The sequence below is a fragment of the Capra hircus genome, chromosome 16 (assembly GCF_001704415.2).
Source record: "Capra hircus breed San Clemente chromosome 16, ASM170441v1, whole genome shotgun sequence".
NCBI classification, from domain to species: domain Eukaryota; kingdom Metazoa; phylum Chordata; class Mammalia; order Artiodactyla; family Bovidae; genus Capra; species Capra hircus.
Window position 1 is genome coordinate 4668014 of NC_030823.1, and position 27909 is coordinate 4695922.

Consider the following 27909-nt stretch of genomic DNA (forward strand, 5'->3'; position numbering starts at 1 on the left):
CAAGGCATATTTTCAAATTGGGGATTTCATTTAATCAGGTAAAGTGTCTGGAGGGATAGGAAACCCAGGCTAGGACTCTGCTAACCAGCTCAGTTAAACTATTGAAGGGAAATATGTTCTGAGTTGTTCCCAGTAAGGATGAATAACTGGCCCTTTTATCAATGTCCTTCGGTGTTTTTGACCAGCACTGTCCTAGCTCCGTGGTTCTCAACTCCGGCTGCAGAGTAGAATTACGCGGAGCGCTTTAAACAACCCGGATGTCCTCCAGGTTCCATCTCCAGGGATTCTAATATAACTTCAGGTGTAGCTTGAACATTTGGATTTTAAAAACATCCCCATGTCATTTTAAGGTGTGGCCACCCTGGCAAACCCCTGGCATACACTTAAGGTTTTACTAAGTTTCCTCTTAAAATCCACCCTGTTACTGTTTAGCTTTCTAGCGCTCCGTTTTTGTTTTTACAACTTTCTCCCAGCCGACACATGCCTACAGCACAGGACGGTGACTTTCTACTTGCAGTCACACTACAGCAGTCCCTAAGTAGAATCCAAGAGGTGTCCTTGGTTTATAAGGAATACCCCTGGCGATGAAAGCGATTCTCATGCAGCCATGCTAAGAACACTGTTCACTCCCTGCTGTTTCTCGACCTGCTTTCTCGGATGGTTTCTTGTTTGCTGTTTTCAGATTACACAGCGTTCAAGGAGACAGCACGCGGTGGTTCTTCCCTCTCATCTTGTTGCCACTTGACAGACCTCCAAGTTGAAGACGCCAGGTCCCCGTCCTGTTTCTCAGCTCCCGGGGAAAACTCCAAGTCCACCGCACCTACCGCTCAGCTTTGCAGCACTCAAAGGCGCTTCATTTCCACTTAAACTAATCCATTCGGGGAGGGGGGGGGGAGGGGGCGGTGGGGGGGGAGGAACGCCTACGCCGCTTAACCATTCCTCTCTCCTCCTTTCTCCTTATTATTCTATTTACGTAAGAAAGCAGATATTTACATTTCCACTTGGCGGTTCATAGCAGGCCCCACCCTAGCAAAGAGAAAGCAAGGGTCCCAGCGTCCGGCGCCGACAAGCTGCTTTCCCTGCCCGGGCCCCTCTTTTTCCTCTTTTTTCGGATCCCAAGGGCCCGTGAAGATGGGGCTCCCGCCCTTACCCCGCCCAGCACCTGGTGTGAGAAAAGCCCTCGCCCACTCGTCTCTTTCTCAGTCCTTTGGCGAGTCAGAGCCCCGGCCCCGCCCAGGGCGCTAATCTAACTGTTATTGCTTAACTTCAGAGCGCTGCCCCGACTTCAGCTCGGGTTTCCAGCCCGCTGTGTCTTCACCGCGGAGGCCCACGCCCGGTGTCCGTCCCCGCGCGCCATGAGCCCCGCGCGCCCGCGCGCCCGCGCGGTGCTGAGCCTCCTGGGCGGGCTGGGCCCGCAGCTGCTGCTGCTACTCCTGCGTCCTCCGGCTGCGTCGGGTGAGTGGGGGTCCGGGGCCGAAGCCCACCCCTGGGGCTCAACCTCCGGGCAGGGTGGAAAGGGTGGAGGTCGTCGGCACGACAGCCGGAGTCCGCGGAAGGCGGAGCGTGAGCCATGTGGGCATCCCTAATCGTTCCCGGAATCCTCCACCTGCAAGGGTCAGCCCTCCTACTGGCGCGATCCCTGGGAACGGAAAGAGGCTCTTCGCTGCTCACCTGCCACTAGGAGGTTTACTATGCTGGACCCCAGCTGGCAGGGTTCTAGGGGAGAGGGGGCAAACATCGAGAAGCCACAAAGACAGGCAGAGGTCGAAGAGAGTGGATCCTTAGCGTCCCTTACGGTTGGGAAGCCAGATCGTTGACCACCACAGGGTCCAGTCGTGCACAGACTTGGCACTGCAAGTTTGCGGTCGTCTCCTCCAGGTGTAACGTTCCAAGGGGGCGTCTGTCTGTACTGTGTGCCTCGAAACAGTGTCTCTGTGAAAGTCTAAAGCTCTTTCTGTATGTATATGATAACGAGGGGCAGGAATTTCTTTTAGTTTTGAGTTAATTGACAGACAGGAAGCCTGGCAAGTTCTTGATGAGTCAGCTCAGCGCTGGATGGAAATATTATGTAGGCATCAAAAGCCTTTGCTGCCTCCCTTATTTGTCTTGGGAAAAGAATGTTGCTATGAATTGGAAAGTGGTATTTCCTTCAGTTTTGTTTATTCCTTCCTAGGTGCCTGCAGCCTTCCTCCAGATGTGCCTAATGCCCAAGCAACTTTGGGAGGACTTACAAGTTTTCCTGAACAAAGCACAGTAACCTACAAATGTAACAAAGGCTTTGTAAAAGTTCCTGGCAAGGCAGACTCAGTCGTCTGTCAGAATAATAAATGGTCAGAGCTTGCAGAATTTTGTAATCGTAAGTTCTTCATTTCATTTTAGAAAAGTTATGGAATGGAATGTTTCTCAAGTTTAATTTTATCCCTCTTTGGAATGACTGGTAATTGATAGTTTTCTAGCTTTATTAACCACCTGGGCATACCTGTTGGCAATTCACAATCTAGCTAATTGATGGTGTTACTTCCTGGAATAGGTCCTGCTCTTCATTAACAGGGTTGTTTTTTTTTTCCTAACACTGTAACTCTTGAACTGATTAATAGTGAAAATAAACAAGAGGTACTGTTTAGGGAGTAAATTATCTATAACTATGTTTGGTAGTTACCTTGAGACACATAACAGAGTCTTCTGTAGGACTTGCCCAGTACAACTCTGTGGTGATATTTTTAAAAATTCTCAATTTCCATTTCAAATCTATCTTTGTAGTCATTGCCCTAGTTTAGCCTTGACATGTACAAGTAAAGATAAAAATTTAATTCCTGCGTTTGAACAACTTGGAGCGATAGAAGCTACAGTGAACATAGAAACTGCTACAAGTATTTTTTGAAATCAGGTGTGAAATCAGGTTGAACTTTTTGTTTTTATTTATCCATAATCCCAAGGCAAGAGGTTGAAGTACATGTCTTTGCACATGTATCCTGCTTTAGTGTTTCTAACTATTCTGCATAGAGTACTTCGTCTAATTCTTCAAAGAACTCCCTGAGGTTAGTTAAGGACTTATCCACACTTTACAGTTGAGAAAGCAGCTCCCAGTTAAACAATTTCCTTGGGATCAAGAGCTCCCTATGCAGAAGAGCCAGTGAGTCTGTTGAATCATAGATCTAATGTCCCTTACACTATATGATGCCACTATAAATTCACATTTGTCTGGATGTTTCCAGTTTTTAAATACTTCATGTGCTCTGTTGTCTCGTCTGATCCTTGCCTCCATAGGTTGTCCTGAGGATTAAATGAGTTTACATGTGTAAAACATTTACAAGTACTCAATACATGTTAGCTATCATTTTTAACTATTATTGTTGTCCAGGACACTAGCCCAGGGATCTGGAAATTCTGGTTCTTATCTATCCCTATGATACATAGGACAGGGTAAGGGAATTGGCATTAATTGAGTCAATGCCAGAATTATGCCAGGCAACTTAAATAAGTTACATTTTCTAAATTGTGGACATAGTGACTTTGGTGTACCAAATCTACTTCACAGGGCTCTAGTAATTAGGGAATGAAAATTTATATGTGAATATGCTGATACACTATCAATGCCATAGTGACATTAATATGAATACTAAATGTACAAAAAAATACAGAGAAAGAGTGATCTAAGGACCAGATAATTAGACATAGATTATAACATCAAGTGATACTCATTTTTTGTTGTTGTTTTGTTAATACTTATAGGTAGCTGTGATGTTCCAACCAGGCTACTTTTTGCATCTCTCAAAAAGTCTTATAGCCAACAGAATTATTTCCCAGAAGGTTCCACTGTGGAATATGAGTGCCGTCAGGGCTACATACGGGACCCTTCTCTCTCAGGAAACATAACTTGTCTTCAGAATTTTGTGTGGTCCAAACCTGATAGATTTTGTAAAAGTGAGTATAGTTTTAAAGAGTAATCTTATTCATGTGGTGTTTGGGGAAAATAATGTTTTTTCCTTCACTCATAGTGGAAGTCTATGTGTACATATTATTATTTAGAATGTTTCTTAAATGAACCATTAGAACCAATTTGTTTTAAATTAGGCAAACTAAATACTTGTGAGCTAGAAATATTACTTTGCTCACTCATTTCACATTTAAGGTTTCAGTTCAGTTCAGTTCAGTCGCTCAGTCGTGTCTGACCCTTTGCAACCCCATGAACTGCAGCACCCCAGCCCTCCCTGTCCATCACCAACTCCCGGAGTCCACCCAAACCCATGTCCATTGAGTCGGTGGTGCTATCCACCCATCTCATCCTCTGTCGTCCCCTTCTCCTCCTGCCCTCAATCTTTCCCAGCATCAGGGTCTTTTCAAATGAGTCGGCTCTTCGCATCAGGTGGCCAAAGTATTGGAGTTTCCAACATCAGTCCTTCCATTGAACACCCAAGACCGATCTCCTTTAGAATGGACTGGTTGGATCTCCTTGCAGTCCAAGGGACTCTCAAGAGTCTTCTCCAACACCACAGTTCAAAAGCATCAATTCTTCTGTGCTCAGCTTTCTTTATAGTCCAACTCTCACATCCATACATGACCACTGGAAAAGCCTTTAACCTAAGATTAAACTTAGTTTAAGGTTACCTAGAAATGCAGTATTGGTAAAGAACTCTCCTGCCAATGCAGGAGACTTAAAAGACATGAGTTCGATCCCTGGGTGGGGAAGATCCCCTGGAGAAGGAAATGGCCCACTCCAGTATTCTTACCTGGAGAATCCCATGGACTGAGGAGCCTGGCAGGCTACAGTCCACAGGGTTGCATAGAGTTGGATGTGACTGAAGTGACTTAACATAGTGAAAAATGACTTAAGTGTATATTTTAAAGAAAGTGAAAGTCGCTCAGTCGTGTTTGACTCTTTGTGACCCCATGGACTAATATCTTGCTTTCTTGAAACTGATAAAATGAAGGTGCAGTTTAAATAGTTGGATAAGTAATAGCAATGGTTCAGATGGTGAATTTGCATAGATGTGCCTGATAATTTAACAAAAAAAATCAATTTGTATTCTTTCGTAGAAAAATCATGTCCTAAGCCTAGAGAAATAGAAAATGGTCATGTCAAAATAACAACTGACATACTACTTGGTGCGACCATCTATTTTTCATGTAACACAGGGTAAGTTTGAGCATATGAAACACTATATTTAACAACTGGAAAAACAAATTAGAATTTAAGATGGAAACTTTTAGATTTGTGATAAGCAATAAAACCACCCTCTGCTCAGTGATGAACTCATTGCAGTTAAAGTTAGTAAAATGGGGCAAGAAAGGAATATTTCTTATAATACCACCAAAATTCTCTCAATTGCTAGATTTCATTATAAAGTTTTAACTGTGACTTGTAGAGGAAAAAAACTTGTGATAAGTTGATGATCCTTAGAGAAATTAAATCTTTTCAGTGTTGAAACCAGTCTTTACCTAAATAATGAGTTTGCATTTGTTTGTTTTCTTTGTATGTAAACAATCTGTTATAAAATATCAAGGGTTAAAAACAATCATTCCTAGTGTATAAATATCGTTCTGACCTAAGATCTTTTGTAAGTTCTCTATGTGTGGGAAAGGAGTATTATCATTGAGGATTATCAGTGTTTCAAGTGCTGCTAAAACCTTTATATTCATTTTCTCATTCAATATCTGTAAACTGAACTATGATATTTTATTCTGTGTGTGTGTCCCTGTTATTTATAAAGCTACCAGTATCATTTGTCTCCTGTACTAAACACAGATATTTGGATCATTAATAACAAATCTGGGGATACTTGGAACCCTTTAAATATGAGTACATTCTATTATTCTATGGAATCTGTATTGATCTTTTAGAACTCAGAAATAGAAAAGATTTAAGCATCTGTATTCTTTAAAAATGTTTTTAAATATTTTAATATTTTCTAACATATGCCTTACCCAAATAAAAAAATATTTTGCTTATCTTACACTTTTTTAATCTTTGATGTCACCCTTTTAGATATATTTTTTTCTTCTCCTTTATACCAAATGAGCTTTTATCACCTACTGTCTTGTCTCTATCTTCTGGTGTAATAAATATTGTAAGGTCCTATTCTGAAGGATTTAAGGGAAGTCAAATATGTGTGAATGGAACTTAAGTTTTTTTTTTTTTTTCTTCCCTCATTATTTTAGGTACAAATTAGTTGGTGCAGCTTCTAGTTTCTGTGCTCCTATGGGAAATACTGTTGGGTGGTCTGCTGGATTTCCAGAATGCCAAAGTAAGACTGAAAAAATCTAAGCACTCTGCTGTAGGACTGAATAATCAATGATAAATTGCTTTTTGCTCTTTAGAATTACCCTCAGTATATGTTTGTAGTACCCTCACCTTCCAATGTGTGAATGATTTGCCTTGTTTATATAACTCTATTAGTAATGCGTCTTAATTTATTAACCATGAGGATAAAGGATTAAAAATTAGCTAAGGTTTATATTGTGTTTGGTCATTTATTATCTTATCATTCCTTCTAACAGTCAAATAAAATAGATTTGGGATTTTTTTTTCCCTCCTTCATAATTTTTAATTTTGCGGTAGTTAAAATACTATTCATTGAAAGGTCTGTACGACTTGACCCTATATGCCAAAATAAGTGGCCAAAGTAGGCACTTAACCCAGACCTGTTGATTTCAAGCCCATCATTCTTCTAAGACCTAGTGTTAATTTACACTAGATTCCTTTAAGGATTGTTAACTGAGCTAATTACGTTGAAATGTTTTAAAACGTGATATGCTTTTATCTTTAGAGAAATAAGCATACATCGTAATGAAGAAATATCTGCACTTGAAAATTCTGTCTTCTCAAGAGGGAAGAGTGCACAAAGGCTAATTTCCTAAAAGGGTATATCAAGTTAAATATATGTGCATTAGAGACATATGTCTCTTGAAAACAGAGGAGTAGATATGTGCAGTGTTTTAAAAACTAGGCTTTATTTCTCTCATCCTCATTGAAATTATTGCTCATTTCAAGTTTTGGTGTTATTAAGAGCAGGAAACTTGAGTAGATGTAGTGTAATTTAACAAGCATCGCGCTCTCTGGTAGGGAACATGTGCGGTCAGCTGATAAGAAGACAAATGAAATGAAGCCTTGCCAACCAGGAGTTTGCTCTTGCCACACCCACCTTGGGCCCTACCTCCTATATCTACTATTTCTTCCTTTTTTTCATTATTATTTTCAAATATCCATCCTTAATACCCACCATCACCTTTCCTATATCATCCAGTTAGGAATGCTGTAACTGATACTAAAGCAAATATGGAAAGCAAGCAGGAGCTAGACCGTATCTTTTTTTCTGACAGAGGCAACAACTTGTCACAAGTCTGGACAAGCAGTCTCCCAGTTGAGGCCAACATATTTACAAGCAACTGCTGTCATCAAGTTCACAGAAATGTGTACGCCAAGCATGCATTCCAGCACAGAAGAGCTTTTGCACTGCAAACCCAGTTTCTCTTTGTGTTTGCTTACAGCTAGTCCAGGTCTTGCTCTCTGTCTAATATCTTCAATTCTGTGGTAAAAACCCTGAGGTTCATATTTTCCACTCTGACTCTCTTACCTGGCTCTGCAACTCTGCAATCACTGACATCTGTATTCAGTGGGAAAGAGGCCTTTTCATTCAGCAACCCCATGTCTTCAACTATCCCTATTAAAGCCCTACTTCTCCTAGTGTAGACTTTCCACCAAAGACTTCAAGTAGAAAGTATAAATTCTTAAGCAGCGAGGTTTTTGACCTCAACTGAGCACACAGCATATCTCAAGTATGCAGTCTGGGCTTTTATCAACACATGAGGCAGCACTGATGTCCCTTTGTGGATGTGGATATGGCGGTGTGGGTCTAAAGAAGGAAGGAGCAATGGACATATTCAGAACTTTTCCTTGGTCATATGCCAGTCAGGGGTGATATTTATTTACCTCTGAAGAAAGCCTCAGTGTCAGAAACACCTGCTTTCCTATCTCTGCCAATATTTTCTTTTCCCAGTCAACTAAATAAGGTGACTGATAAGGTGAATAAGGATCACCTCTGATTGGCGTATAACCAAGGAAAAGTTCTGAATATGTCCATTGTTCCTTCCTTCTTTAGATCCACACCTCCATATCCACATGCACGCTGGAGAAGGAAATGGCAACCCACTCCAGTGTTCTTGCCTGGAGAATCCCAGGGATGGGGGAGCCTGGTGGGCTGCCGTCTATGGGGTCGCACAGAGTCGGACATGGCTAAAGCGACTTAGTGGCAGCAGCAGCAGTACACACTAGCTTAGAATCAGTTGCTGCTATATAATGTCTGTCATTCCAGGCCCCTCTCTTTATTTTAACCTTTCACTTGTAATCACCAAATATTTTTTCCTTTATCTCCTTAATATATTTCTCAAACCTGTGTTATCTTCTCTATATAACACTTTTAATATGGTTGACTAGCCTTCATTTAGACTTTGCAATAAGGGCTATTCCTAACATTTTCAGGGCCTAGAACAAGAGTATAAATGGAGGTCCCTAATCTAAGATTCAGCCCTTCTCAAGTTGATGCCCCCTTCTTGCACTGTGAGGGGGTCTCTGATGCCTGTAAATGGATAGCTCAATCGACACACCCAAATCATATCCCCTATAACCCTTAGCCCCACTCCATTGAATTCTGGCCTAAAGGTGGACACATCAGCAGTATAGACTATTGTCAAGAAAATGGACTAGGAGAAACCCTGAAAGGAGTGTTGGCCCAGGGAGTTCTGGGCACCAGTTCCTGGAGCGTGATTTAGAATGGGGTGGGGAGGAGCTCTCATTGAGCATACTATCTCAGCCCTGCAGATTCCCCATCTAGTAGAAAGAGGCACACCCAGAGGAGGGCAAGAGCATGGCCTTTCCATGTGGGAGCTAGGCAGGAGTTCCACTTGCTCAAGTGATGCTGACTGCAGTGGCCTCCAGCCTCCATTGTCACACACCTTTAGTGTTTTATCCAGCCTCTACCCAGTCATCCACCTGAAACACAAATGTGACTTGTCTATTCCCTTCTTGAGAGAGACTTGATAGTATCTCCTCATCGCATCCAACGTACCAGGTCTAAACCCCTTCATATAGTGTACAAGTCTAGCCATGGTCTATCCAGTTCTCCACACTTTATGTCTCGCCCTCCTCCTTCACAAACTGCTGAGGTTGTCTGGATACCTCGGACTTCTTCATGTCCCCACATCATTTCTTATGATACTGCCTTTGACAGGAAATCCCTTCAGCGCCCCCTACCCCTTTTATTTCATTTTTTAAGAGTTTGCTCTCAAATTTCTCCTCGAAGCTTTTGCTGACTGTATCCACAGTCCCCGGCTGGCTAACTGTTCGTTCTTTCCACATTACTGTGCATGCTTCTGTGATAATCCTCACCATTTTGTATGGAAATGATCTCTTTGAATGTCTCTTTCCACTATAGTTTAAGACAGAGGAACTGTATCTTACTTGGTTATACTGCTATTTATAGAACAATGCCCAGTATGTATTAGATGCTCAGAAACTGTTGGGACTGAACTGATGGTAATGTGTGTTGTCAATAGCCACTCAGCCCAGTGTAAATCAGATTAGCTTGTTTTTGTTCCCTGCTTCGATCAGTGGCCTAAAAGTAATTCATAAATAGCTAGTATTGTCTGGGTACTTAAGAGTATTTGATGTGATATAATTTGACATCCTCATGTGATCACATTGCTTTCTTGCTTAAAAAAAAAAAAAAGACAAGAAAAACAGGTTCATGTCTCTAGAGAATGTGGAACCACTGAATTTTTTTTATCAGGGCAGCTGCCAGGGAGAGGCTTCTTTTTATAATATAACAATCAATACTTTGCTTGTATTTGTTTTACAAATTCACCTGCTCAGTAAGATTTACTTCAAATAAAAGGCCAAGAGTCAACACATGCTTTAAAAATTTTATCCTGAAAATCAAAGTCTAATTTTGACTTTTAAAATCTTTTGCTTTATCCAAAATTTCTGTTTCCCATGCATGCCACTGACATTCCCAGCTCCTTTCATTCAGTATTGTTTCTCCCTGGAATCAAAAGCAGAGCCCTCTTCTCTGCTCCAAGGAGGGTATATCTTAGGTTTAAACTCAAGTCCTTTTACTCCTTAAATGGAAGTCTCTGCCTTGCTTTCTCTGAGATGAAATGTTTTATTTAGAAGAATGGTGTATTTTTAGTTCTTTAATGAAATATTTAACATATTTTAATCTTGTTTATAAAATTATCTTGGGGATTTAATTAATTTTAACATATGTTATGATGTTTTAAAAGAAATCTTATGTCCAGAACCACCAAAAGTTGAACATGGAATGATTCAAGAGAAACAAAACAGTTATGCATATGGACAGTCTGCAACATATAAATGTATGGAAGGCTTCACCCTACATGGAGAGAGCTCTATCTATTGTACTGTAAAAGATGACCAAGGAGAGTGGAGTGGCCCCCTACCTCAATGCAGAGGTAATCAGTTTGCAAAGTTGCAATTCTGTTTATTCTTACTCTTGGGTCTGTATATGGGCTTCAGAGATCATACAGACTCCCTGAGAAATGAATGTAAAATGTTGTACATAAGCATATTTGCATTTTTCTGGGCAATAGACTCTATGAGGGGGTCTATGACTTCCAAAAAGGAAGAAGCACTGATGTGGAGAACATATGTTGTTGCTGATGTTCTTTAGTTGCTTAGCTGTGGCTTTCTCTTTGCAACTCCATGGACTGTAGCCTGCCAGACTCCTCTGTCCATGGGATTCTCCAGGCAAGGATACTGGAATGGATTGCCATTTGCCTCTCCAGGGGATCTTCCCAGCTCAGGAATCAAACTTGAGTCCCCACTTCTTCTGCATTACGGGCAGATTCTTTTACTGCTGAGCCACCATATGGTAAAATACAAATAATACACACATGACCTCTGTGAATATATGTATATATGTAATAGGGCAAGTGTGTGCATACCCAGTCATGTCTGACTCTTTGCGACCCTATGGATTACAGCCCACCGGGCTCCTCTGTCCATGGTATTTTCTAGGCAAGAATACTGGAGTGGGTTGCCATTTCCTTGGGATCGTCCTGACCCAAGGATCAAACCCATGTCTCCTGTGTCTCTGGCATTGCAGATGGATTCTTTATGGCTTGAACTGCAGAGTAGGATGGAGGTGTATAATTATATATATATACACACACACACACACACACACACACACACGTATGTCTCATGTTTTTAGTGAGTTAGCTTATATTTGCTGTTTCTTACCATGTTACTTTCAATAAGTTAGTATAGATATATTCTTGTTTATAAAAAAGTGTATAAAGTGGTTTATTTAATTGAGAGGAAATCTTAGATTGAACTGAGAGATCTAAATAATGATCTTATATGTTGTGACAACAAAGAGAAACTCTTGCCCACCTGTTGACTTCATTGAATTGTATTGTTTTCTGCCTCCAGAATTTTTCTCTTATTGACAATGCTCCCTTGTTTGCATTTCTAGAACTTTCCTAGGAGGTGGCATTTATTTAAGCAGTATCATATTCAAATGCCAGTATAACTCAAACAAATAACTACTTTTATAATTATACTTGAATTTTACTGGCATGGTTTTTAAATAGCATTGCTTATTAATAGTAGTTTTTTCATATAAGTAGTATACATGAATATTATGAAGAAATGTTAAAACTAGGCTTCCCAGGTAGCTCAGCTGGTGAAGAATCCACCTGCAATGCAGAAGACCTCAGTTTGATTCCTGGGTCAGGAAGTTCCCCTGGAGAAGCGATAGGCTTACCCACTCCAGTATTCTTGGGCTTCCCTGGTAGCTCAGATAGTAAGGAATCCACCTGCAATGCAGAAGACCCAGGTTTGATCCATGGATTGGGAAGATCCTGTGGAGGAGGGCATAGCAACCCACTCCAGTATTCTTGTCTGGCGAATCTCCGTGGATAGAGGATCTTGGTTGGCTACAGTCCATGGGGTCGCAGAGAGTTGGACGACTGAGTGACTAAGCACAGCACAATGTTAAAACCAAAAAAAGAAAAAATGTTGATGATTATATAAAATGAGAAGCAAAAGTCTCTTCTAGTCCTACCCTCAAAAGTAGCCACTGTTTACACATATTTCTTTTTAAAATCATATTAATGATATGGATATATTATTTACTTAACCAGTCTCCTATTGAAGGGAATTTAGTATCTGTTCTAGTTTTTAAAAAATTATTTTAAAAAAGATTCTACAGTAAATGTTATTGTGTTCCTTGTATCTGTGCAAATACATTTTTTACAATAAATTCCTTGCAGTGTAATTACAATATCAAAGGTATATGCATTTAAACTTTTGATAGATGTTACCAATATTGTTTCAAAAGAAGCTGTATCAATTTACTGTCCCAGTAATATTGCATATTTGTTCTCTGTACCATTAATGATAATGGTTATTATGATGTGAAGATGTGATAGTTAAAAGGTGGAAATTTCATTTAATGGTTTGAATTCATTTAAAATGAGTAAACTTTGATATTTTAAATTGTAGCCATATGATCCACTTCATATTTATTTCCCCTATTTTATTAAATAATCAGCTATTTAGAATTTACAACTCTATGGTAATGCTCAAGGATGTCATGGCAGGCCAATGCTGGCATGACAATAACTACAAAACCTGGGTAGATTTTTTTTTAAACCATATTTTAAAGGCAAAAATTGTTCCCTCAGGGAAATAACTAGGGGTGAATGAGCTAAAATTCCAAATGAAGGCAAATGATTCTAATGTGCACCTAGACTGAGGATCCATCTTGAACCAGATAAACGACCATTGCTCTCTGTAGTTGTGGTTAGCTAAGATAACACACTGGAAACTGGAATTCTTCAAATGCTGACCCAGTTTTTCCTAAGAGCCATTTGCCGATTTCTAGGAATGCAGATGAGACTGGGGAGCTAGACCCCAAGCTGCCAAAGTACAAAATGAGATCTTCCTGAACCTTATGGTATTTGGAAAACAAACCCATCACAAGAACAGGCTTGTATCAAGCATACAACCAGCATCCTTCTTACAACATTTAAGCTCATGTTGAAGCTTTGTGGAAAGAGAGGCTGTGTTGCTAGAGAGGGCGCTGCTAAAGAATAGACTTGGATCTCCCACAGTCTCTCCGGGTTGAGGAAAAAAGATCTACTTCCAAGCAGCAAAAGTAGATTAAGTCATATGGAAACTGTAACCCAGCTCAGTCCTCATAGGCTGAGGATGTGATCACCGCAAACCAACTTGCCTATCAGAAAAGGATACCCTCCCTTTGGAAGATCATATCATCTGAATTTTATACAATGTATAGCATGTAATAAAAATTATTAGATATTGAGAGATGCAAGAAATTATAACAAAATTAGGAGAAATAAAAAGCAAATAAGAAAAATCTAGATAATTGAGTTAGCAGACAAGGACTTTAAGTGATTAATATATTCAAGATACTAATGGAAAAGAGAGAACTTCAACAGAGATTTGGATTCTATAAAATGGAGTAAAATAGATATTCTTCAGTGGGAAAATATAGTATCTGAGCAGCACAGTAGACAGGTTTAACAGCAATTTGGACATAGCAGGAGATGGTATTGGAAACTGGAAGAAAGGTTAATTAAAACTGAAGAACAAGGAGAAAAATGAAAGTAGAAATACAGACCAAATTTAAGAGACATTTGAGATATGGCTGTTCTAATTATGATTAAAAAAACAAGGGGGAGAAAGAGAGAGAGAGAAGCATAAGAAATACACTAAGAGATAATGACTGAAAAATTTCCCAAACTGATGAAATATATCAACCAAGAGATTCCAAAAACTTTCAGGACTCTAAGCAGAATAAAAACAAAACCATCTCCAGGCACCTCATAGTAAAAGTTTTTCAAAACTCATTCATTTTACAGATGAGAAAACTGAAGCTTAGAGAAGTGGACAGCAGTCTTTAATATCTGGTCAAACAGGCTTACACACTGCTCAGTACTGCCTTATGAGGGAGATTGGATCAGCAACTCAAAGTCAAACAGACCTAAAATTTTAATGTTAGATTGGTGACTCACAGAATAGGGTCTTCACTAAATCTGCACTTGAAATATTTGTTATTTCACTTAAAATCCAAAGAGGAACTAAATTTTTTTCTGTGTAAGATTGGTAACCAACACAAGAGGAGAAAAGGGATTTACTGTAGTCTGATTGAATTTATTGCTTTAAAAGAGAAGTGAAACAAAACAAGTTCCCAAGGTCACTAACATGTCCTGACCGCTTTGGAAAAACTGACTATGTTGTGCTTATCTTTGTTGCTTCAAGGTTGCATCCTGTTCTTCTTTGGTCTTGGCATGAGGGAAAAAGGACAATTTATGAGAAAAACTCTTTATTTGAGGGGTATTAAGAATGAGATCACTGCCAGTTCTGACTTTGATTTCCTTTTTCAAATAGAAAACAGTTTTAGGAATCTCAGTATTACTTTGGTGTAAATCCACTTTAGTTGCCTATAGGTGCAACTTATTTCAAAGCAAAGATAATATACAGCATTTCAGTTCCTTGGGAAAGACATGAGAATACTTGGTTTCCTAAAAGTCATACTTAGATATTTGTGGGGAAAGAGAAGAGTCAGAGCAAACAGCTGGTTCCTAAATCTTAACTTGGACAGCATTATTTACCTAATTTTATTATAACATTTTTCTTCTACAGAAACTGATGTCTCACCAACAGTTCTGAAATCCACTGAAGTAAATGTTCCAGGTACCAAAGTCCTATCAACTCCTCAGAAACCCACCACAGTGAATGTTTCAGCTACAGAAACCCCACCAACTCCTCAGAAACCCACCACTGTAAATGTTTCAGCTACAGAAACCCCACCAACTCCTCAGAAACCCACTACTGTAAATGTTTCAGCTACAGAAACCCCACCAACTCCCCAGAAACCCATCACTATAAATGTTCCAGCTTCAGAAACCCCACCAACTCCTCAGAAACCCACCGCTGTAAATGTTCCAGGTACGGAAACACCACCAACTCCTCAGAAACTCATCACAATAAATTCTTCAGCTACAAAGCCCCCACTAGTTTCTCAGACATACACCACTGTAAATGTTCCAGCTACAAAGGTCCCATCACCTCCTCAGAAACCTACCACAGCAAATGGTTCCGCCACGACAGCCTGGAATTCCCCAATATCAAACACTGTCTCTACAGCAGCTCAGAATCCCATCATGCCAAATGCTTCTGCAACCACACCAACAACCCAAAGATTCACCTCAGCAAAATCTTTACTTACACAGAATCTTAAAGCTACACAAAAGTCCACTTCTGTACATACGACTAAGGGTCTCCGTATAACACAAAGATTGACCTCTGCTCGTGTTACAGCAGCAAAAAGTACAGCTGTTCCCAGGACAACCCTGCGTTTGCATGCAACAAGCGCACCTAAAGGAAGAGGAAGCACTCCTTCAGGTCAGTTGACTCAGTTCAGGTTTGCACATATGGATTTTATGTGCCATGGTAGAAATTTCAAATTCATCAGGGTTAAAAAATTAAGAAGTCTCTGGTTTATTGTAGGCAGAGTTTCTTCATAGCAATGTTCTGAGTTTCTTCAAAGGTTAACTTTGGATTGTGCTAGAGCATACCTTTAAGAAAGAAATATTTTTGCAATGATACAGAAAAAGGTTGTGGTGTCATAAAAGCAATTCTAAATTAATGTCAGTAAAAAAATGCTGCTTTTCATGTTAGCTTTAGGGAGCCACTGAATTTCTTATGATCCCTCAAAGAACCAAGTAGGTATAATCCTTTAGGTTGATTTCTAGGTCTTATTCAATGACAGAGACCTATCCCTCAGCATGCTAAAGGAACTCTCCAGATTCCCTAGAGTTGATGATTTGATTAAGTACCTTAATAGTATCTTCTAAGTAATTAAAAACACAGAGGTCTTTGAAATCTTTCAGGTTAACTCTTTAAATGACAGTTTTTATGAAAGCAGAGTAACATATGCTTTAGATTTCAGGAAAACCTACTGAGTGAATGAAACCCATCTAACTAATGCTTTTTCAGACCACCAGGATGTCTTCTTATTTCACAACTTGCTTAATGAATAGCCATTTTTATAGACACTCTTGTTCTCTAATAGAGATATGTGGATTTTTGGTTGTTTTTATCCGTTTGTTTTTATCTTTTTTTTTTAATCTCAATAGGACTGAGCCAAGAGGCAATTTTTAAAATTATTTTAACTTTTCATTGACATCAACACACAGAAAATTATACAAAATATACATATAAGGCTTAATAACTTTCTTAAAGCAAATATCAGTGTAACTACCACATATGTCAAGAAATAGAGCAGTATCAGCTCCTCACCTTCCACACACTCTTCTTCAGCCAGTGAAACTGTGGCTTTCTGCTCTCTGTGCCAAGTGGCCTAGGGATTTCTCCCTGCTGCGTGCAGGCAAATCCCACTCCCTGTGACTCATCTGCGGCCTGAGCTCTCTCGGCTTTGATTTATTTCTGCCTGAGTTAGTTTGTTCTTCCATGTCTTCAAATAGTTATCATTGTTGTTTTTTCAGTACATTGTCCAAATTTCATAAATTTCCATACTCAAGCTCATTTGGCCATTGCCCAGAATCTTTAAGAACTTAAAACATTACAGATATTATTGTTGAAATTTCCTTTGTATGCTTCTTTATTCCTTTAGGTAAAAGGTCAAATACACAAAATCTCACTCCAATTAGTTCCCTTTTTAAAAAAGGGAACCTCAATTCCTGCCTGCTTCTTTAAAAAAAATTTCATCAAAGTGTTCTTGATTTACAATGTTGTGTTCATTTCTTCCATACAGCAGTGACTCAGCTTGTATATATGAATCCCAACCTTCTAATTTATCTCTCCCTCCAACCTTTCCCCTTGGATAACCATAAATTTTGTGTTCTAAGTCTGTGAGTCTGTTTCTGTTTTGTAAATAAATTCATTTGTATCATTTTTTTTCTTTGTAGATTTCATAATACATGATATCACATGATGTTTGTCTTTGACTTACTTCACTCAGTGTGACAATCTAAAGGCCCATCCACGTTGCTGCGCATGGCATTGTTTCATTCTTTGTATGGCTGGGTCATACTCCATTGTGTATATGTACTGCATCTTCCTTACCCATTCCTCTGTTGATGGACATTTAGGCTACCTCCGTGTCTTGTCTATTGTGAACAGCGCTGCAGTGAACACTGGGGTGTATATATCCTTTCATATTAGAATTTTTATCTTTTTTGGATCTATATTCAGGAGTACTGGATCATATGGCAACTGGACTATCTTGGTAGCTCAGCTGGTAAAGAATCCGCCTGCAATGCAGGAGACCCCGGTTTCATTCCTGGGTCGGGAAGATCCCTTGGAGAAGGGATAGGCTACCTACTCCAGTATTCTTGGGCTTCACTGGCAGCTCAGGCGATAAAGAATCTGCCTACAGTGCAGGAGACCTGGGTTCGATCCCTGGGTTGGGAAGATTACCTGGAGGAAGGCATGGCAACCCACTCCAGTAATCTTGTCTGGAGAGTCCCCATAGACAGAGCAGGCTGGCGGGAGTCATAGGTTCACAAAGGGTGGGGCACGACTGACCGACTAAGCACACACACACAGCAACACTATTCTAAGTTTTTTAAGGACTCTCCATACTGTTCTCCATAGTGGATGTACCAATTTACATTCCTACCAATAGTGTAGAATGGTTCCCTTTTCTCTACATCCTCTCCAGCATTTATTGTTTGTAAACTTTTTAATGATGGCCATTCTGACCAGTGTGAGATGGTACCTCATTGTGCAAGCTCCCTCTCTGTGTTTTTATTCTTATGCTACATGTATGTCACCATAAATAGTACATATTATTGCTTTGCATGTTTTTTATAATTTGCATGAACAGTATGTCATATATTTCATTACCTAACTTGATTTTTGCACTCAACATTGCTTTTGTGGCTGATATTGATCCAATTAGATTCAGTTCATTAATCTTACATTTATATGTGGTTACTGACTTCTTAAAATTTTACAACATCTCTGGCCCCAAAAATTTTAGGTTGAATATATAGGTTTAATAGGGCAAGGTGAAGAGAAACAAGTTCACTTAGTATAAATTTGTTATAGAGCTAACTGTGTTGAAATACCTTTTTCTGCATGAATATGATAATTTTACAAATTTAACAAACCTTTCAATTATTTTAAATGATTAGGATAAAAATACAGTGAATATTTGGGATCAAATTTCTCTCTTATATACAGTTAACTTACCCTTTAAATATTGTATGCCTTTTCTGCTTTTATTGAAAAAATAGTAGTAGCTACTACTGAGTGTAATCCATAATGCATGTACCATGCACCTTCCATTTGTCAGTGTTAGTCCTCACAGATGACTTGCCACAAGTCATATAACCAAATTTACATAGTGTTTGTTTCAGTGTTCAGTAACTCTTTAGTCACATTTTATGTTTCTATTGTTGGCTGACTTTGTTTAATAGAAAGAAAAAAAAGAAAGTGAAGTTGCACAGTCATGTCTAACCCTTTGTGACACCATGGACTATAGCCTACCAGGATCCTCAGTCCATGGGATTTTCCAGGCAAGAGTACTGGAGGGGGTTGCCATTTCCTTCTCCAGGGGATCTTTGAAACCCAGGGATCGAACCCAGGTCTCCTGCATTGTAGGCAGATGCTTTACCATCTGAGCTACCAGGGAAGCCCTTGTTTAATAGAGATAGATACTAATGTGTGTTACTTGATTGTTAGTAATATGATTGCTTTCATTAATTTATTTATAATTGTTTATTTTAGTTACTTTTGAACTTTAAGTACAGTTGATTGATAAACATTTATTTATTAAATTGCTAGCAAATCAATGACTTTAAAATATTTTTACTTTTGTAATTCTTTCCTTTTTTCCTTCTTTAGTTGCTAGCACCATTGCATCGGGTAAGTGTGACTCTCTGAGAGTCCGCAGAATTTGTCATCGCATTTGGATATATAATTCCTGGAAAAGAATATTGTTTTTTTACTGTCTTTGTTGTTGCTGTTAGGTCACTAAGTCGTGACCAACTCTTTGTGATCCTATGGACTGTAGCATGTCAAGCTCCTCTATCCTCCACTATCTTCCAGAGTTTGGTCAAATTCATGTCCAATGAGTTGGTGATACTGTCTTAGGGATACTATCAGAATACAGTATGTGTGGGTGCCAAAGAGAAAACAGGTAAAGGCATCTTATCGACAAGAGCATTCGCCACCATGTTCTTGTTCCAGGGTAATCTGAGGAGAGCTTCAAATCATTTGGCCAGTCAGTCAAGTATTATTGCATGCCTAGTGGCTCACTGCATCTCATTTTAGTGCCTAAGAATCACCAGAGGAGAGAGTTACCCATACAGTGTCTATCCTCAAGTGTTTTATAATTAATCCTAAACTACTCATTGACTATTTCTAGATTTGTCCTGTCCCAAGTAAAACAAAGAGTGTTACTTTTGGTTATATCTTCTTCCTTTTCCCTTCCCAGTCAGTGGTTTAAAGTTTCGTTTCTCCAAAAACTGCTCTGTTGCTGTAGGCATGAGACCAAAAACATACCTCTTGTTGTGATTTCTTCTATCATTTTGTCCAGTCCTTTTTTGTTCGTAAATATATCATCTGATGTTATGTATTAACAAGATGAATAAGATCATAAAAGAAATGTCTGTTAAGAAGCTATACAGCTAAATTGGCATATTGATAAGTAATGTCTAATGGAAAATACACTTAAAAAATTTGTAAAAAACACTTTGATTTATGTGTTTATAAGCTGAAAGCTCATCTTATGCATGCATGAATTAGCCATGTGACTATGAAACTGAAAGTAATACTTGCTTTTATTATTTTCAGTTACTTATTATAGTTTTTATGTTTTAAGCAAAACTCTTTTAAGCTAAAAGATTTATTTTGAAAGATTCCAACTGCTGCAATTCATTTTGTCCATTCTATATTTTAAATAAAAATAAATGTATTCTAAGTGAAAATCTCATGATCTAATGGCTTAATGACATTTTTAATAGATGAAGTTAAAATTTAATAGATACGCTTTTTCTTCTAGTTCAGTGGCATTCAGTGAAAATTTGAGGTGCTTATTATTTTTTCTGAAATTCTTTAAGTATATATTGTGTGATTTTCCAGAAACTTTCCCTTAGGGTTAGTTGTAATTCCAACCTGTGCTTAAAAATAAAGAGGAATTCCTTCTCTCTTATATCAGACACATGGTAATATTTTTCTTTGGGATCTTATACTTATAAAACATAAACCTGAAAATTATCTTTACTTCTTAAATGTATTCTGTGAATGAGGCCACTTTTCTCATTTTAAAGATAAACTATACAACAAGGAAATTGCTTTTATTGATTGCACTGCAATGCACATGAGTGACACAAATGATATTAGAACTTTGCATTTGAATGCAAAAACTTTGAATTTTTTCCTGTTTAATTTTACCAAGAAATAGAGACTGACTGCTCATCTCAGAACTTTATCTGCTGTGTAAGTGAAGCCTGCCTTGTGATTTTCTTTGAAAAATTTTATTTGTTTATTTATTTTTGACTGTCTTGGGTCTCAGTTGCCACGTGTGAGATCGTCATTATGGTGCAAGGGCTTTACAGTTTGCTGTCCATGGGTGGTCTGATTGAGGCCTAGTTGCCCCAAAGCATGTGGGATGTTTAGTTCCCTGCCTAGGGATCAAACCCGCATCCCCTGCATTGGGAGGCTGATTCTTAACCACTGGACCTCCAGTTATATCCCTGCAAGATGATTTTAAAGCTATTCTCTGCTGTGTATTAGTGTATTTTCCAAAAACAATGGTTTTTTTTTTTTTTTTTCCATTATTACCCTCTCCCCCTCAAGGATCTTGTAAGGCATTTCTTCCTAATCATCCCTATAAAATATTAATACTACAGATACAATATAAATCTATTTATGTACTGTATGCACATCTGTACTTTATATGTAAAAAGTAAAAAAAATAAAAATAAAAATAAAAAACCCTTTATCCCCTTTAAGGATGATACCAACCCCACTGAGAATACATGCTGTATATAGTTGTGGAGTTTTCTGTTTGTTTTTGTTGACAGTATTTTATAGAAGGATGACTTGTGCTTTGGAGTCAGTCAGACCTTGGTTTCAATCCTGTTTTGGATTTTTTTTCCATTTAATAATTACTCAAACCAAGTGATTTACTTAATCTCTCTGAGTCCCAATTTTTTCATTTATGAGATGGTGATCATGATTCTTATTTAAAGTCTTGGAAGCTTAATGAAATATGGGTTGTGAAAACTACTGGCATAGTGCTAAAAGTTGGGTAAATTTCAGCTTTAAGAATTCTTTTTTATTTTGTTACTATTATCTTTATGAGATGGATTTCTGACAATTTTATCGTTCCCCCTGGCCACACCAAAGAATCAGATAGCCCTTTATTAGAGTAACATGTGCATCTTGGGTCGGTGGTAAGGACTGCACTGAAACATGCTTGTGTATTATTTCATTTACTTCTCACAACTGTCCTATAATGTAGCTGTGTCCTACCTTGTAGTTGAGAGGAACTGTGGCTGTGCAAGAGTCTTACCTTGCTCAAGGTCACACAGCTATTAGGCACTTGAATAGAGGGAGATGATTATTTTCTTAAGCACTCAGTGCTTGAAAGGGTAGAAAAATTGTTTTCCTAGATCTGTGCAACTCAAATTTAACAATTAAGATAGTCCTGATTCTTTATAAGTGTTGTTTTTTTTTCCCTTCATTGCTGAAATCCTATGTTGTGACACTCACAAGCCGCTTGTAGGAATTAGCAATAGTAAAGAAAAAGAAATTAAGAGAATGCTCAGTGAAGTATCTAAAGTATGTTTTCTTTTAAATGTCACATGCTTATTTACTTATGCTTTTATGTTAAATAGGATTATAAGAAAGAACAAAACCTGTTCATAGCTTTCTTAGTTTTTCACAGTACAGCGAGTGCATTTCCACTTTATGGCATGTGTATGAACGAGACCTTTTGAAATGACCAGATGAATCCACATTTCTTCAGGAAAGGAGGCAGCCTCATTCTGATTTGGGTTGTTCAGGAATGGAGATAATACTCTATATATTAATGTAATACCCATCTAATAAAAATTTAGTTTGAGTAATCTCAGGTATGTTTATTGAGAAGATTATGAACAGTTAAAATCATGCATTTTACTATTTACAACTACCATGCCAGTTATTGGAGATAATGTGCTAATATGTGACAAACTGCTTGGCACTGTTTTAAGTACTAGGTGAATATATCTCTACATAATGGGGAACATTACTAAAATACTCCTTTTACTTAGAGAAAAACATTTCTAAAATTATGTGATTTTCCTACCCAAATGCTCCTTAATGACACTGGAATCATAATCTTAATTTCATTTATAATATTATAGTTTCATTTATCCCAGGTTGTTGTTATTGTTCAGTTGCTCCAACTCTTTGCTACTCCATGGACTGTAGCACACCAGGCTTTCCTGTCCTCCACTATCCCCTGAAGTTTCATTTGCTCAAGTTCACCTCTATTTAGTCAGTGATGCTATCTAACCAAGTTGGCCTAAATTGTTTTAGTCTGAAATTAGTACTGATTCACCTTTGGGTAAATTTTAGATCATAAACTATTGCCTTTATAAAGTTTTCTTTGTTTTAATTTGCAAAATAGTATTCTTATTAATTATTAAGGAGAATTGATTTATTTAGAATAATACTTCTCATATTTCTGTAGTTTGCATTGGTTTTCTGTTAAAACATAAACCTTCACATTTTCTTTTAGAATCACATATATGTGCTGACCAGTGTTCTAAGAATATTCCCCCTTTTGTCATGCAAACATTTGGGATCACTTTAAAATTTTTCGATTTTCATTTATCATTCAAATTGAAAATGGAATTTTTCTGCAACAATTGAAAATGGTGGGATTAATGGGAAATGGTAAAACAAAAAGAAACCCCAAATTTTAAAGGAGGCATGACTTATTTTATTAGTGCAATCTTTCAAATTAATGCTATGGTGCTAAGGAGTCAATTATAGAAATTGGGTAAAATACTGTAAATTCTGTGGTAGAAACAGCTGTTTTTAAAATTATGTATCCACATGGCAGCTCAATTATGTGACATTGATCGTATTTTGCTGATTTGAAAGTGGACGCACTTGTTAGTCACATTAGCTTCAGTTGCTTTTCTAGTATCATTTATACTTTTCTTTGTAGTACAGATCAAAAAATAGAGTTCAAGGATTTGGGAGGGTGTAGACTTAGCAGCAGCAGCAGCAGCAGTGGGGAGGAAAAGGGATACGCAGGTGGTGAGGAGAAAGGGCAGTGACTGGTTTTAAGAAGAAAGTTTATGTGTAAAAATCAAGGTATAATTTTTTTTTTACAGTTGATCAAATTATTTCATTAATTATTTGTTGTTGTTCAACTCAAAATAGTGCGTTTAATATTGAAAGTAAATACCAGTTTCCCTAAATGAAATTTTATCTGCAATAGAATAAATACTGGAAAGCATTTCTGTAGTTTTACTCTCCGTGCACAGATACCGATGCCTTTCCTATGATAGAGAAAGGCCTACATCTCTGTTACCTTTACTATGAACTGAGTAAATGGCCTTGCCATTAACCACATATGGAAGCTTCACCTTTCTCAGACTCAATTTAATAATCTACAAAATAAATGTGAACTCCAAGACATCTTCTAGTGCTGAAATTGCACATAGTACAGTCAATATGTTTAAATAATCAGTGATCAAATAATTTAAAATTAAGCATGGTGGGGTTGAAACATTTTAGAATCCTCTCAAATCTGTAAGATTTTATTTGAGTATTATGATACTTCATTTTAAATATTTCATTTTCCCTTGAAAGAAAACAGGATAAATAACATGTAGATTTTACTGTCAAACTTATGACATAAGCAAGCAAGCAAAATATAATTCATGTCTCCTGTTTTTTCTTTAACTTACCTGATAATCAGTATGTTTGTCATTGTGAATTACACTGTATATGTAATTGCTCATTTCTATATTGATTAACTTACCATTTTTCCCCCCTCAAGGATGTGTTGCTGTTACTATAATAATTGGTATCATAATTCTAGTCAAAATTTTCTGGGACAGTGGAAAATCAGGGTGAGCAAAAATTCTGATGATTTTTAAAAATTTGTTCTTAGCTTCTTTCCAGTAAAACATGACACTATAACAGTAGATAACTTTCTAAGCTTAATTGTATTTTTTGACATGCTATATCTTTATTCCTTTCATCTATATTTACTATCTTGGATGAATAGCCTGTGTCTTAATCTCAGTATATATAAGAACATTAAGTGATTTGAAAGCCAAAGTCTCATTGCAACCTATTGATCAACTCATCTTTTTTCTCTACATAGTAAAATTTATGAGTATCTGTGTGTTGTACAGAAGTGAAACTGTCTAGAAAAAGAAACTCTAATGTACTGCTAAATTGCATATGATTAGGCCTATGAATAAATCAAATTTATTAATAGATACCAGTCCAGCCAAAGTCAGCCCAGTGGTTAAGATGGCGGGTTCTAGAGCCTGGCTGCTTGATTCCAATTCAGGGTCTACTGTTTATATACCGTTTGACTGTGAGGAGCTTCACCTCTCTATGCCTCAGTTTTCTCATTTGTAAAATGGGGGGAAATAATAGTACCCACTTCATGGGATTGTAGTATCTGTTTTGTGGAATCAAATGAATCACCACCTGCAAAGGGGTTAAGATCTTACTTGGCACATAGTAAGCACTCAGGTGATAAAACAATGCAGAAAGAAAAAAAAAATCAGTACTTAAAACGTCTGATCTGCGTTGAATATACATGTGTTAAATATCAGGTCATGGTTGGCTCTGATAAATCCTGTAGACAGAGTACTATCTAAATTGACCTTCTGTTTCGTAGATTTTATCATTCAGAAAACTGTGGAGTTCACAGAAACTGAATTCTTTCTGAAGTGCCCTAAAGCCTGTCTATTTTTCATTGCTTAAGAACAATTATATTTTAATGCTGTTACTCAATTGCCTTTTCAATTCTTTGGATGATGTATCTCCTTTTTAGCCTTCATGGCTCTTTCCCTTGTCTTTAACTGAACGATATTATTTAAGCCCATTATAAGCTAAAGTATGAAGACATTCTTTAAATCACTAAGCAGTTCAGTCTTTTGCTAAAACCATTTGGCCACTAGGTCCTATTTTTTGGTCAGGTTTTATAGATGTTTGTTTACTGTCGATAAAATACTCAGATGCTTTAAGAGCAAATGTAGTAAAATATGACGTCTTCTTCAGATTTTTCTGAAACTTTTTAAGAATGTGGTTTAGAGCTCAGTATAAATAACAGAATTCTAAGTCATATAAAGTGAGTTGAGTTGGTACAGATGCCTCCTCAAGACTATTTTGGAAAAAAAGAATAAAACATTTTTTTCTGTACTTCCTTACATTTAGTCCAGTTCTTCTTGTGAATTGGAGCATTATCAGTATAATTCTCAAGCCAATATTCCAGGGCTTGTTAGGTTGAGGGGGAGGGAATGGAATGAGTTTGCTGGGAGCTTTCTCTTGGCTATCATCAGTTTCTTCAGATACTTTGGTAAAATAATTGACCATGATATTTTTAATAGAATGAAAAGTGCTGAAATGTAGAAGGAAGGAATATTTACGTTTTATTGGGATTTTGCTGTAAACCTAATTCTTCTATTTCTGAATCAGAGAAAATTCATGCAAACCCCTAAGAAAGAATTTGCCTTTTTTTTTTTTTAATGTTCATTTAAAAACACCCCACTTGCCTTATTTTGGAAGTATAAGCTGTTGAGAATAAGAGCTAACTTTATATATTCCTTGTTATTCTCTCAATTTTATGCTGATTTAATAAAATTTAATTTTCAATGAGACAGAGGAAAGAGTAAGTAAGTGTGAAGGTGTCTTACACCTTACCTGTTGATCTTTTGTTTTTGCCTGTCCAAGGATTTATTTACATCTTTTAGGAGTGTTGGTATATATGACACATTTAAGCTTATAAAAAGATTGTGATTGTAAACAAATGCCCATGTTGCTTTTTGATTGAGCTTTAAACTTTCATAATCCAATCACTATTTTCCTTCAGCTCTTACTACACACATGAGAACAACTAAGCACTTCAGTGTCATGATTCACTGTAACTGGTGATGCTGCATAAGTAAGACCTCTGGTAATTTACAAAAGGTATACGGTTCAGTAAAATCACATTTCTGTGTCTTGGAAAATGTCGATTAACACAAAGGCCTGGTATATATCTGCGACTATTAAAGGACAATAGAGGTTTAAACCTCTATTATTGTTAGAATTGTTTTTCTTTGTTGAATGATTGACTAACACATTGATTTTTGTTAATGTGACACGTCTTCAGCCTTCCACTCTTCAGCAATATACCTATTATCTCATTCTGTGTTTTTTACTCAGTTTATTGAAATGTTTGGATGTTCGCAATCCTGTAAATAATCTGGAAAAAAAGCAAAAGATTGATACATTAGGACTTACAAATAGGAATGTTTTCATTGTGACTACTTGCATCATGAGATGGTTGGCTCATACTCTATTTGTTTCTCCCATTTGTAATATTTAAGAAATATCAAATCTATTTTAAAGAGTCTTTTATAAGTCATGTTTATAGAACTTATCTCTATTATGTTGTGAGTCAAAATTATCAAACAAAACTGACAGTATGTATGTATGTGTGAAACTTTCTAGGTATCTTCTTCTTTTGATTAAACTTTCTTCTATTCCAGGGAGTTTTCATTGATTTTTAATCTGAAAGTATCTTAGTTGAATCTAACTTGGTAATTAATCACAAGAAACTAAAAACTCAAGTGTTACATTTTAGTTGGTGTTGCTTAAAGAATCCAACTGCAATACAGAAGACCTGGGTTTGATCCCTGAGTTGGGAAGAACCCCTAGAGAAGGGAATGGCTAGCAACTCCAGTAATTAAAAAATTACTGGAAATTTTTCTTGCTTGGAAAATTACACAGACAGAGGAGCCTGGCAGGCTATAGTCCATGGGGTCACAAAGAGATGGATATGACTGAGTGGCGAACACACTTTCATATCTGCTGCTGCTGCTGCCTAGTCACTTCGTGTCCAACTCTGCAATCCTATAGACTGTAGCCCACCAGGCTCCTCTGCCATGAAATTCTCCAGGCAAGAATACTGATGTGGGTTGCCATGCCCTTCTCCAGGGGATATTTCCAACCCAGGGATCAAACCCAGGTCTCCTGCACTGCAGGCAGTTTCTTTACCACTGAGCCACCAGGGAACTATACTGGGTGGGATTGTCCATGCTCTATAACTTACTAACTTTGCATTTTTTTTGTACCCCAAATTAACCAACTATTCTAGTTCATGATTTATCACATAGTAATTAAAAAATGAATATATATAACCAGTCAGTAAAGTTATTTTGGTTTTAACTTTTTTTTTTTCTTACTTTCAGGACATATGTGTATAACATTGACAATTTTGCTTATGATGCTAGAAACCGTTGGCTAACTGAGCCAAAGAAGTTGAGAAGAAAGTGTTTTGCATGTTATCTTGTTTTTAAGATGCATAGGAATGTCCACGAGGCAAGGAAAGATGAATCTGTCCTGGAATCACGATCTCAATGCTCCTAAGACCCTTGAAAATAGAACAATTCATAAGATTAAGAGTGATTACTTTCATAAAAGTGTGGGAAAGTGGAGAGATTTGTTCATGTTTAGAATGTGAGAAAGAAAAAAAAGTGAATTTTTTTCACCAAATATGTAATGTTATTTTTTATTTATAAAAGACACAAAAAATTAAAACAATTGGATATTGAAAACAAACGGACCAGTCTCTCATAAGGAAAATTGTCAAAGAGATAAAACAC

At 37.5% G+C, this 27909-nt stretch overlaps 1 protein-coding gene across 12 annotated transcripts; it reads left to right on the forward strand.

The window, feature by feature from the left end:
• Positions 1014–27799, forward strand: CD55 (CD55 molecule (Cromer blood group)). 12 transcript variants are annotated; one of them, XM_018060127.1, is made up of 11 exons: positions 1016–1455; positions 2174–2356; positions 3733–3924; positions 5038–5137; positions 6160–6245; positions 10279–10467; positions 14690–14995; positions 15368–15451; positions 18920–18940; positions 24081–24153; positions 27496–27799. In XM_018060127.1, the coding sequence occupies exons 1-11, from the start codon at positions 1356–1358 to the stop codon at positions 27671–27673; spliced, it is 1512 nt and encodes a 503-aa protein (XP_017915616.1). In that variant the 5' UTR covers positions 1016–1355; the 3' UTR covers positions 27674–27799. The 12 variants fall into 12 exon arrangements, with proteins under 12 accessions (XP_017915614.1, XP_017915615.1, XP_017915613.1 ...); XM_018060128.1 differs by having other exon boundaries at positions 15371–15451; XM_018060134.1 differs by having other exon boundaries at positions 1018–1455; positions 14690–14740; positions 15371–15451.

Excerpts from the sequence above, each read along its gene's own strand:
- CD55 (XM_018060124.1), top strand. The coding sequence starts at position 1,356 with ATGAGCCCCGCGCGCCCGCGCGCCCGCGCGGTGCTGAGCCTCCTGGGC. Across the intron at positions 6,246-10,278 it reads TGGATTTCCAGAATGCCAAA|AAATCTTATGTCCAGAACCA; the intron begins GTAAGACTGAAA and ends ATGTTTTAAAAG. Across the intron at positions 15,452-18,919 it reads AAGAGGAAGCACTCCTTCAG|TTGCTAGCACCATTGCATCG; the intron begins GTCAGTTGACTC and ends TTCCTTCTTTAG.